Here is a 12,154-nt window from a genome sequence, read left to right as displayed (position 1 = left end):
GAACGCACACGAACGGAGGTATGTTCATGTTCGTTCATTTAATAAATAGACGAACATAAACGGACACGAACATAAACGAACAAAAATTTTTTTTGTTCATGTTCGTTTATTAAGGAATATAATATGTTCATGTTCGTTCATTTAATAAATAAACGAACATAAACGAACACGAACATAAACGAACACGAACATAAATGAACACGAACATAAACGAACATAAACGTTGGAGACCCTACCTTCCATTGTTCTTTCATGAAAAATAGTCGACAATACAAATAACCAAATCTACAGTGATAAATAGCGTAAGAGTTTATTAGCAGTGATGAAATGTTTGAAGATATTAAATATTTTGATCGATCTTTTAAAGATATTAAATGATTCACACAACTTTAATTTAACGCTATAACATTTATCTTAGTGGTCCATGATTACATATGAACAATCATTTTTCGCTATTACACTCTTTTCAGAAATTGCATAGAAACCTTTGTTTTGTTTTCTGGCAAATTCTATATATTTTTCTCTTTATTGATATTCATATACTTCCGATTGTTACCTTTATCTTCCCATCTATTTATAGAAAGAAGTATGATGTTTTCTTGAGTTTTAAATGTGAAGATACCTGCAATAACTTTACATATCAACTATTAAGCCAAATAAAACAGAGAAAGAGATGAAAACATACTTGTAAAACTTCATATTGCACTATAATATAACTTGTTTTGAAGCTTTCAGCGATCGTCTCCACTCTCTAGTGAACACTAGGGTTTGGGGAAAAAGGGGGAAATGAATATAGGTGCGATGTGCCTCACAGGTTAACATATTGGATTTAATCTCCAAATAAAATTGGGTTAATTATGGAGTTGGTCATCAGAATATCAGATTAATTAATATTTTTAAGATACTTACAAATTGGTCACCAAAATTGATTTAAGAAGATTGAGTTAAACATAAATGAATGAACATAAACGAACATAATCGAACGAACATAAACAAACATAACCGAACGAACATAATCGAACGTTCACGAACGTAAATGAACGAACGAGACCTATGTTCATGTTCGTTCATTTAATTAAACGAACAAAAAATATTGTTCATGTTCGTTCATTTAATAAATAAACGCACATAAACGAACTTCCCGCCGTACGGTTCACGAACGGTTCGTTGAACGTTCAGTTCATTTACAGGCCTATATAAGATCATAATTGATATAAAGAAAAGGATGCGTGACATAAATTTTCTTTTGGTAGGTGAATTAATATTATGGTATCCAGTTGTGATAATCAACCTAACATCTATTTCACCTCTTAAGCCATTGCAACACATTAACTCCTCTTACCTTAATCATGGGATCTTGAGGCTGGTGATTTCTGAAGAGAAAATTACATTACCACAGCCATACATAAGAAAGACGAACAATCTTAGTCCGATCTGCACCGGTTTCGAATCCGCATCGTTCACTCGAAACATAACAATCCATGATCCAGGATTGTCCCAATAACAACCATTCCATCTTACCATACTTTTATCATTCTAATACTCAAAACAATTTCTTCTCATTAGATATCAAACTTTATGCTTCTCAATGTTCGATTTGATTATTCAAATGTCATAGACCATAAGGAAATTGTGTGTATTAATGATATTTTAAAAGATAAATAAAGGGAGCTGAGAGCACGATTTATAGATACAGAAACACGTACAAAGATCATGTATACATATTTTGCTATACTTACTCAAGCTAATGTCTTTTATACAGGCTAGAATGCACTGCATTCTGCAACAATATTTTTAAGACATTACATCCATGTGAAGTACAATTTACATCTCAAATCAAAATAAAAACAATTGTAAACACTTGCTCGCCGGATACTAAAACTTCATCAACCCAATACCAAATGTAGTCTTACTAATTCACCTATATAAAAATTTTAAAACTCTAAACCCCAAACAAACAACAAATTCACTCACATACTATTGTTCAATCCATACATCATCAATTATTCTCATTTTCTATTATACTTTATACTAGATATCTATTAAGATTTTTAATCCTTACATTTCTCATTTTTTTATATTTTTATATTTTATTTTTCAAAACATCACATATTCTAACTAATATTAATTATTATCTTCGTTCCAGACATCGTATAATAATTATGATATTTTTATCTAAATTTTTAAAATCTATGTCATCGGAAACACAGACTCATGTATTTTAATTTAAAAAACTAATATTATCCTATAAAATTTTAATAAATAATTTTTTTCCCACACCTCTCATTCCGTTCCAACCACACCGACGATTCTGAAATTTGATTTTCAAAGCAAAAATCTTACCCAATATCTTCGTAGCATTATAGGTAGATCTGAACCCGAAAACGAATTGTATATCTTGTCTCCAATGCTCCTTTATTTCAGAATCTGCTTTCAAATTCATCAAAGACATCTTCTGCGTCAAAACAGATAATCGGTCAACAATTGTAGCCAAATCAGCAACTGATTAACAAGACCCAGATATTTCTTCAGCATATAAAGGCAAGACTCTTGTCGTAAATAACGTATCCTTAAACTTGTAATAGATAGCAGAAGCTAGACATCTTAGTTTGGGGAGAGTGTTTTCACCAATGTCTAAGGCTGCGAGGAAAGTAAAGTGAAGTGAATAAGAAAGAGGGTTGGTTTCTTTTAGGGTTTACTTGACTTGGAGGCGTTAATACAATAGGATACAGGAAGCTGGTGGGTTTTTTCCCCCTTTATAAGAGTAGCAACTAGGGTTTGAATATGATATTTATATTTAGGTTGTATGAAGTACAAAATAATTTTAATAGGTTGAATTCAAAAATAAGTATTTAAAATATATTTAAAATTAATTTTTTATATTTAATTTTATTTTGTTAAAAACAAAATGTATAGCGTTTTTAGTATTACACTTTTAATAGTTTAATATTTTTTTTATACTTTTAAATGTTTATATCGTAATGATCATAAAAAAAATCGTTAAATGATGTGTATCATATTTATATTTTTATGAGATTTTTATTTTTAAAAGTTAAAGTATATTTATTTTTTTTCAAAAAAGCCAAAATTTCCAAAGATTATAGAAAAATCCCAAATCCGAAAACAGTAAGCCTCCTCCAGCATCGACCAGCTCTTCATGATGCTAATGCCATGTGGCATGCTCATCTGAATGTAACTGCAACTACAATTGCAATTGCAATTGCAATTGCAAAATCAATAACAAAAAATAATAATGCTTTCGAGCAGTGTTGGAGCGACGAAAGTTTGAGGAAAAATTGTAGATGCATATATAATGCAAAAAAATAAAATGACTAATGAGATATAAGGGAATTGACGGCATGAGAGGAATTGAAATTAGATTTAGGGATTTAAATTTGAAGATTTAGGGGATTAGAATAATGTTAAAAAGGATGACCGACCGTGAAGGTTTATTGAAAGGCGGGTTATCGTTTAATGACGGTGATAATGGTCGGAGTTGGCTGGTGACAATAATAAGGGGATTTTAAAGTTTTTGGGTTTTTTTGAGTTATAAAGAAATTTGAGTTTTTAAAAAATAAATTATACATTTTTATTTTAAAATAAAATTTTATAAATCCGACACGTGTTAGATAATATTATTTTTAGCAACGATCAAGCCTATGCAATTAAAAATATAGCATTGAAAACGTTAAACACATATTTTTAATAAAAAATCTTTAGACATCAAAAATAAAAAATTTATACATTTATTTTTACGTTAAGCCTTATAAATAATATAATTAAATAATTATAGGGTAAACTATATATTTAGTTATTTAAGTATCAATTTGATTTCATTTTAGTCACCAATTATTATTATTATTATTTTTGTTAGGCCCTGTTCCTAGGCCTAGCTATGGCATTAGACCCAAAGGTCGCAATACAGAAATTTGCACCATAAATACAGAAGAATCCCTTGAATGCAGAGTCCACGAATCAAAGAATTCAAAATTTGAATTTGAAGTGGAGATTCAAGAATGGCAAGAATATCCAACAACATGAGGGGCTTTTACAGGCAGAAGAAGAAGAACCACATCACTACCACTGCAGGAGGCATCACCAAATCAAAATCTTCCAAGTCAACCAAAACCCCATCTTTTGGTTCCGATATCACCCAAACTCCCGCCCTCGATGTCAAAGGTAATTTCCCACATTATTGCTTTTGTTCTTATCAGAATGGTTATTCATTAAAACTGAATATCATTATTTTTTCAATGGGGAACAAATGATTTTTCTGATGAAGAACGAGCCTTAAGGCAATTTGATATGAACATGGCATATGGACCGTGCCTTGGGATAACGCGGGTGGCTCGTTGGGAAAGAGCTCAAAGGTTGGGGCTGGACCCTCCTAAAGAAATTCAATATCTTTTGAAAGGTGGGAATGTGAAGCTAGAGTGTTTACTTGATGAGAGTGTTTAGTTAGTTTAGTAGTAGTGTATTATGCTCAAGTTGGAATCAATGTACAGCCTCTGGCTGTGCTTCTTCTTGGATGTTTTCTGGGTTTTCATCAAGGAGCTGGAAAGTTAACTGGTTGGAGTGTTAGAGTGTTACTAGTTTGTTATTAGTTTGTTATGGTTTGTTATTAACTTGTTATTAGTTTGTTATTATTAGTTTGTTATTGTTTGTTGGTTATTTGGGCTATATAAGTCATCCTTTTGTATTAGGTTGTAAGCTGAGTATTTTCCACTGTTCAATAAAAAAAAAACTTATTCTATCATATCTCTCTTACCGTCTCCTTACTCATTTGCTAACTCAACTCAGTCTTTCATCACTTTCAGCCTTCATGGCTGCATTCTCACATAGTATCATTCGCCAACGATCCTAATGTTGTTTTTCTTTCGCTGCTGACTTTTGGAGCCGATTTTACCACCGCCGTGCTATTTGTTGCTAATTCATCGTCGTTCCTTTGTTTTTTTTTCTGGCTGATGTTGCATTTCTGCAATCTGGAATCGTCGATTTGTTTCTCCGGTGAGATCTATACCTTTATGGTCATTCTTGCACTTTGATTCTTCTTTTTGATTTTTGGAGTGTGGTTCTTGGAGCTGTAATCTGGTTTGTGTTGGGCATTTATGTTGTTGTTTTTCCATGTGGTTTTGGTTCAATCCGGCTTGCTTAAGTTTGAGAGATAACTTCATAATTATATTGTCATTTACCTTTCAATTTGAGATCGTTTGTCCTGTTACTCTTGAACGCTGGTGCTCTGTTATGGCATGGTTCTATGGCAGCTTCTTGGATATTTTACAGATGCGTATCATTCTGAATGCCTAGAAATTGGTCGAAGAAATGTCTGAATGAGTAACTCTGAAGTTTGCTGCTTAGCTTTTCCCTCTATGTGTCCCTGTGTTGATATTGTATTTCCCCGGTTTCAATTTCGTTTGGTGTGGACTGTCTCCTCTTGGTTGTGGTTCAATCAAACTTGAATTTGCTGGCGGCTATCAGATGAATGTAACCACTAGATGAGATCGAACTAGTCTGATGTTTCTCTTTAATGCTTTGGTTGATCACTAGTTTTGCTGATGGTTTTTCAATGGAGCTTGTTGCAGATGTCAATTTTTTTAGTTGCTGTTTTAGTTAATATTTGGTTGCTTTAGTTCACTACTGCTTGTGTTATTCATTCGTATTGTGGTTTTGCTGCTACAAAGGGTTGATAGTCTGATTCTAAGTTGACCATTGAGTGGTTAATACTCCTGAATTGAGTTGGTGCATCTACTATTTTGTTGGTTATGCATTTTCCGTTCGGTCCTCAAATCATACAGCAGTTTTAAGGTGTTCATAGAGTATATTTCATCACTTGTTACTTCTTCTCCAAAGTTTGACATGGAACTTTGAGGTTTAACAACCAAGTTACCATAGAAGAAAATCTCTGGGGAGGGTGAAGAGTTTAACAGCCTGGCCTTCCTTAACCAGACAAAATAGGATGTTTTCTTGTCCAAAAGAGGCTTTAAATTGCATCCGGGAGCTCGTATCTTAACCGTCTTGCTTCCAACAAAAAGAAAGTCCTAATAAGTGAAGAGGAAGAACACTGAAGAGGAAAAATAACTCTTGAAAAGAAGAAGAAGAAAAGCCGAGGAAAGTTGAAGAAAGAAGATGTTTTAGGTGAAAGAGAATTTGTTCGATAAATTGTTCATCAATACCGCAAGACGGTTAAACTCCATCTTATTAAGTTTGCATTCTTTGTTTGACCAACTCTCTAATAGCAAGTTCATTTTGAATAAAATTAAGTAGGGTGAATGTTAGAGTATTACTAGTTTGTTATTAGTTTATTATGGTTTGTTATTATTAGTTTGTTATGGTTTGTTGGTTATTTGGGCTATATAAGCCATCCTTTTGTATTAGGTTATAAGTTGAGTATTTTCCACTGTTCAATAAAAAAAAGCTTATTCTATCATCTCTCTCTTACCGTCTCCTTACTCATTTGCTAACTCAACTCAGCCTTTCATCACTTTCAGCCTTCATGGATGCATTCTCACATAGAGTTTTGCCTTGGATTAAAATATATCCCATTAAGTTTTATCATGATATTCGTTGTAAATTTTATCATGTTATTTGGACTTAGGCATAAATACTTAATATGATAAGATAATTTGAATCCAGTTCTACTGGTTTTGAACCTTGCTTGCAACAAGAAAACAGTGTCTCAAAACAGCAGGAGCCACAATGACGATAGAAAAAAAGAGTAAACTCTAGGAAACCTTTGCCTCCATTAAAGTTTGCCTATAATTTTTTTTAAGGATTGTTATCGCATTAAATAAGCTATTTAAATAGCCGATTCTTATTAGAATAGCCGCAGTTATATAACAATGACGATGCCATCCGAAAATGTTATTGTGCCGATTATAATATCAACAGTAATTATAATAACATTTCTTATGTCCACAATTGTAACAGACACAACAAAAATATCAACTTCAATTTAAATTGCTAGTAAAAATGTATGTATTTAATCATAACTTTCAAAACAGAAACCATATGTTCGCTTCAGCTTAAGTTATTCTATCCCTCACTGCTAAAACTGTTGTCCTGCCTAATTCCTTTGCGCGATGGAGGCCGAGTAGTGGGTGCGTTTGAAGGCTTTCTGAAAGAGGTTCGTCGAAATTTATTTTGGGGAAGAATTGAGAAATTATCGTAAAATTGATTTTTTTTAAAGTTAAAATATTAAAGAAATACGCTATATGTTATAAATTATAATCAAAGCTTAACAGTAGTTTTGGGGTTAAAGCATTGGATTATACAGAAGTTTATCTATTTGTATTTGTGTTTATTAATTAAATTGAGATAATTTTTAATATAAAAAATTAAATTTATTAAATTAATGATATATATAAATAATAAAAATCAAATATGCTATTATATAAAATTTATTTAATTATTACGCTAATAATTTAATTTATACCGATAATTTAAATATAAATAATTAAATAATTTATGGTTTAGTTTATAAAATTTTCTCTCTAGGTTAAAATACAATCTATCACATAATTGAATGATTATAGAGTTAGTTTACCCAAAAAAAATTCCCCAAAACGGCAGCGGTAGCTCATCTTCCTTTCACCGAAGTTTCAACCATCGACATCGAAGAGAAGCTCTCTTCGATTGTTCATTGTCTGCTCAGTTCAAGTTCATTAATCCTAAGCAACCACTTTTCCCAAAACCCCATTATTTTTTGATATGCCAAGTAGAATCCAAAAGATTCAAGTTATGCTAAAATATTTCAGTTCCTATAAAAAATCGCCTTTTCCCTTTCATTTTCTCTCAAGATCTTCCACTTTCTTCTCAACCAAACACCCTTCACCCCTTAAACCCTCCAAAACCCCACCACCCTTGCCTCCAAAAACCCTTTCCAATCCAATAATCCCCACAGCCAAGACCCATCTTTACGCCTCATTTTTCTTCACTCTAATCCAGTTATACTTAACATGTGGAAGATATTCGCATGCCAAGGAGACATTTTTAAACATGAGGAAACATGGTGTTATTCCCGTTTTGTTCCTGTGGAATCGCCTTATTTATAGTTTCAATGCCTCTGGTTTGGTTTCTGAGGTAATGCTACTTTACTCCGAGATGATAGCCTGTGGGGTTTTTCCGAATGTTTTCACTGTAAATGTTTTGGTTCATTCTTTAGTGAAAGTTGGTAATTTGAGCTTTTCCTTGGAGTTGCTTAGAAGTTTTGGTGCCAAGAACATTGTTGACACTGTTACTTATAATACTTTGATTTGGGGTTTTTGTGAGCAAGGTTTGGCTTATCAAGGTTTCGTTTTTTTGTCGGAAATGATCAAAAAATGTATATCTTTTGATGCTTTTTCTTGTAATATAGTTGTGAAGGGGTTTTGTGGAATTGGATTGGTTAGATATGGAGAGTGGGTTATGTATAATTTGACTACCGGTGGTATTTGTAAGGATGTTATAGGGTTCAACATATTGATTGATGGATATTGTAAGAGTGGAGATATGAATTATGCGGTCGATTTGATGGATAGGATGAGAAGGGAAGGTTTAGTTCCTGATATCATTAGTTATAATACTTTGATAAATGGATTTTGCGAAAGAGGTGATTTCTTTATGGCTAAAAGTTTAATCCATGAGATTTTGGGGTCACGTAGGAAGGAAGATTTTAAGATTTTGGCTGATAATGGTAATCAAAAGGAGCTAGATAACGATGTGGTATTGGAACCGAACCTTATTACGCACACCACGCTTATAAGTGCCTATTGTAAGCAAGAAGGGCTTGAGGAAGCACTTTCTTTGTATGAAGAAATGGTTGCGAAGGGGATTTTGCCTGATGTTATTACTTATAGTTCAATCATAAATGGCCTCTGCAAGCATGGGAAGTTAGCTGAAGTGAAAATGCTTATGATGGAGATGGAGAAGATGGGTGTGGATCCCAATCATGTCTCTTATGCTACTCTTATAGACACATTCTTCAAAGCAGGGAGTTCTATGGATGCTTTTGCCCTTCAAAGTGTAATGGTTGTTCGTAGCATTGTCTTTGATGTTGTTGTGTACACTATACTGATGGATGGACTTTTTAAGGCTGGGAAGCCAAAAGAGGCAGAAAGCATTTTTATTACTCTTTTAAAGCACAAATTGGTGCCTAATTTGATCACCTATTCTGCTTTGATTGATGGTCGTTGCAAATTGGGAGACATAACTGGTGCAGAATCTGCATTTGAAGAAATGAAGGAAAAAAATGTTGTTCCTAATGTCGTGACTTATTCTTCTATCATAAACAGCTATGTCAGGAAAGAAATGCTTGATGAAGCTGTTAACATTATGCGGAAGATGGTAGGCGAAAATATAATACCAAATGTATATGTTTATGCTGCACTAATTGATGGATATTTCAAGGCAGGTAAAGAAACAGTTGCTCTTGATCTCTATAACGAAATGAAATTAATAGGGTTAGAGGAAAACACTTTTATACTAGATGCTTTTGTGAACAACATGAAAAGATCTGGAAGGATGTGGGAAGCGGTTGAATTAGCTAAAGATATGATGTCTAGGGGTTTGTCACTTGATCATGTAAACTATACATCTTTGATGGATGGTTTTTTCAAAGATGGAAAGGAGTCGGCTGGTCTTACCGTGGCCCAGGAAATGACAGAGAAAAATATACCATTTGATGTTGTTGCATACAATGTCTTAATTAATGGTCTTTTGAAGCTTGGTAAATACGAGGCGCAATCTGTTTATGCCAGGATGAGAGAGTTGGATCTGTCCCCGGACCTCATTACATGCAATACGATGATTAATGCATACTGCAAAGAGAGTAAGTTTGAAGATGCGCTAAACTTCTGGGATGACATGCAGAATTGTGGGTTAATGCCAAACTCCATCACTTGTAACATTCTCATCAGAGGTCTTTGTAAAGCTGGTGAAATTGATAAAGCTCTGAACGTATTGAACGAGATGCGGATTTTAGGCCTTTCACCTACCACTGCCATTCACAGATTTCTGCTTGATGCATCCTCGAAGAATAGAAGGGCTGATGACATTTTGCTAATGCATGAACATCTTGTTTCTGTGGGGCTTGAACTTAACCAGGCAGTTTTCAACACTCTCATCACTGTCTTATGCAGACTAGGGATGACACTGAAAGCTGTATCAGTTTTAGAAGATATGACAGGAAGAGGCTTTTCAACTGACACAGTAACTTACAATGCTCTTATGCATGGATATTGCACAGGCAGCCATGTAAAGAAAGCTTTTGCTATATATTCTCAGATGTTAGCGAAAGGAGTTTCACCAAATATTGCCACTTACAATATTCTTCTGAAAGGTCTCTCGTCTGCTGGTTTGATGAATGAAGCAGATGAATTATTTCTCGAAATTAAGGAAAAAGGTTTGAACCCTAATGCGTCAACATATGGTACGTTGATATCTGGGCATGGTAAGATTGGAAATAATAAGGAATCTGTGAAAGTTTATTGTGAAATGATTACCGAAGGATTTGTTCCAACAACTAGCACCTACAATGTGCTTATCAACGGTTTTTCTAAGGTAGGAAAAATGGTCCAAGCTCGAGAGCTTCTTAAGGAGATGCAATTGAGGGGATCGTTGCCTAATTCCTCGACTTATGACATACTAATCTCTGGTTGGTGTGAGCTCTCTAATCAGCCAGAGCTGGACAGGGCCTCCAAAATGTCGTGCCTAACCGAGGTGAAAAATTTGCTTTTGGAAATGAATGATAAACAGCTTATACCGAGTGAAACTACTGTTTACAACATCAATTCTATCTTTGCAAAACGAGGAAAGAAATTTGGTGCTCAGCAATTTTCGAAGGGACCATACAAGAGAAACAACATATAAGGAATTAATGGAATATAAAAGGAAATGGGATTACTTCAACGCAAATAGCCAACCTTGCTGATCTTCATTAGCTCTTCCTTCGGAAACCTGGCTTCACTTCTTTTTGCAAGGTATCTTCTCGCTTCATTCATAATAGCATTTAGATGCTTCCATACTCATAAAGCAGTGATGCTGGCAATGAAAACTAGTCTCAATTTCTATCACTGTGAAAATACTGCATGTAGGCTATAAGAATCGAGAAAGATTAAACCAAAATTATGGATACATGCATTTTGTTTAAACGTTTTCAGGTTCATATTTTATCTTTCAATTGACATTTTATTAGAAGTTATGGATGCATGCTTTTTGTTTAAACCATTCCTACATTCTTAACAGTTGATTTCCATTTGAATAGACTGTGATGAGAAGAGAGTATTGGCAGTTGGTTTCAGCATCAGGCAATCAGGGTTCAGAAGCAAGATTCGATGCTTCATTTTTCTGATGGATTAGCAAAGATGGCATTCCTTCGGAGAACAGCACCAATATTGAGTAATAAGCATGCACGCACACTTAAGTTGTTTTTTACTGCATACACAATGCTAGTGTAGCATATTGTATAATACTTTGGAGAACAGCGCCGAATCTCATTAGTCAATTTGCGCACAATCATGACGCTTAGACCTCGTTGAGCACTGTTGTTGCCACAACTTAAGGTTTAAAATTGTATTTTATTGAAAATGAATGTTAAGTAAATAGGGTTTTTACTTTTACTGCTGTTATATCTTCCAGGACATCATTACGTCATGTCTCATGTCACTCGTTGATCCTAATATAGTAGACCCCTCCGTTTGAGACACAAAGAAGTACGTGGAACCCCCACCACTAGAATGGTGTTAAAGACACCCGTAGATGCCTCTTAATGAGCCACTTTTGCTAGTATAGTGTGAGAAGCTCCTTGACCCGCAAGATAAAAGAAATTTTATTTGTGTTTCTGTTCGAATTAAAAAGAGTAAACCATCATGATCCCCCGCTATTGAGAGCATCAATGTGATTGTAACCCCTATGTTATTAAAAGTGCAGATATGGCTATAAATCCTTTCGCAAGTCTATGGGATATGACCATGAGTTCCTCCACAAGTTATGTGACATGCCTCTATAGAGTAAAGAGAGGTCTTTAGACGAGATGCTGACGAACGTAAGGTTCTTCTATCTTGATCTAACTTAGAAAGGATGGACCGTCAAAGTCTCTCATGATCAGTTTTCTTTGTCTATACAACCGAAGATGTTCCTAGGATCGCTAGATCTGTGTTAGGGAGGTCATAGAGATGTT

At 34.1% G+C, this 12,154-nt stretch overlaps 2 protein-coding genes across 2 annotated transcripts; both read left to right on the top strand.

Annotated features, from left to right (window-relative positions):
- The first annotated feature begins 4,016 nt into the window (after positions 1-4,016).
- LOC120113702 (DNA polymerase delta subunit 4-like) lies at positions 4,017-4,458 on the top strand. Its single transcript, XM_039134765.1, has 2 exons — positions 4,017-4,179; positions 4,283-4,458. The coding sequence occupies exons 1-2, from the start codon at positions 4,017-4,019 to the stop codon at positions 4,456-4,458; spliced, it is 339 nt and encodes a 112-aa protein (XP_038990696.1).
- A 3,188-nt stretch (positions 4,459-7,646) lies between these two features.
- LOC120113891 (pentatricopeptide repeat-containing protein At5g14770, mitochondrial-like) lies at positions 7,647-11,410 on the top strand. The gene is made up of 3 exons (XM_039134948.1): positions 7,647-10,804; positions 10,901-10,955; positions 11,240-11,410. The coding sequence occupies exons 1-3, from the start codon at positions 7,708-7,710 to the stop codon at positions 11,244-11,246; spliced, it is 3,159 nt and encodes a 1,052-aa protein (XP_038990879.1). The 5' UTR covers positions 7,647-7,707; the 3' UTR covers positions 11,247-11,410.
- Positions 11,411-12,154: the final 744 nt, after the last annotated feature.

Source organism: Hibiscus syriacus, unplaced genomic scaffold, assembly GCF_006381635.1.
Source record: "Hibiscus syriacus cultivar Baekdansim isolate YM2019G1 unplaced genomic scaffold, ASM638163v2 tig00110213_pilon, whole genome shotgun sequence".
Lineage (NCBI taxonomy): Eukaryota > Viridiplantae > Streptophyta > Magnoliopsida > Malvales > Malvaceae > Hibiscus > Hibiscus syriacus.
Note: the sequence above shows the minus strand (reverse complement) of the source record. Positions and strands in the feature narration are given on the sequence as shown.

What these genes read in the sequence shown, in the direction of transcription:
- LOC120113702 (XM_039134765.1), top strand. Translation starts at nt 4,017, where the DNA reads ATGGCAAGAATATCCAACAACATGAGGGGCTTTTACAGGCAGAAGAAG. An exon ending in TCCCGCCCTCGATGTCAAAG is followed by an intron (nt 4,180 to 4,282) that starts GTAATTTCCCAC and finishes TTTCTGATGAAG; the next exon opens with AACGAGCCTTAAGGCAATTT.
- LOC120113891 (XM_039134948.1), top strand. Translation starts at nt 7,708, where the DNA reads ATGCCAAGTAGAATCCAAAAGATTCAAGTTATGCTAAAATATTTCAGT. An exon ending in AGGAAAGAAATTTGGTGCTC is followed by an intron (nt 10,805 to 10,900) that starts AGCAATTTTCGA and finishes AATAGCCAACCT; the next exon opens with TGCTGATCTTCATTAGCTCT.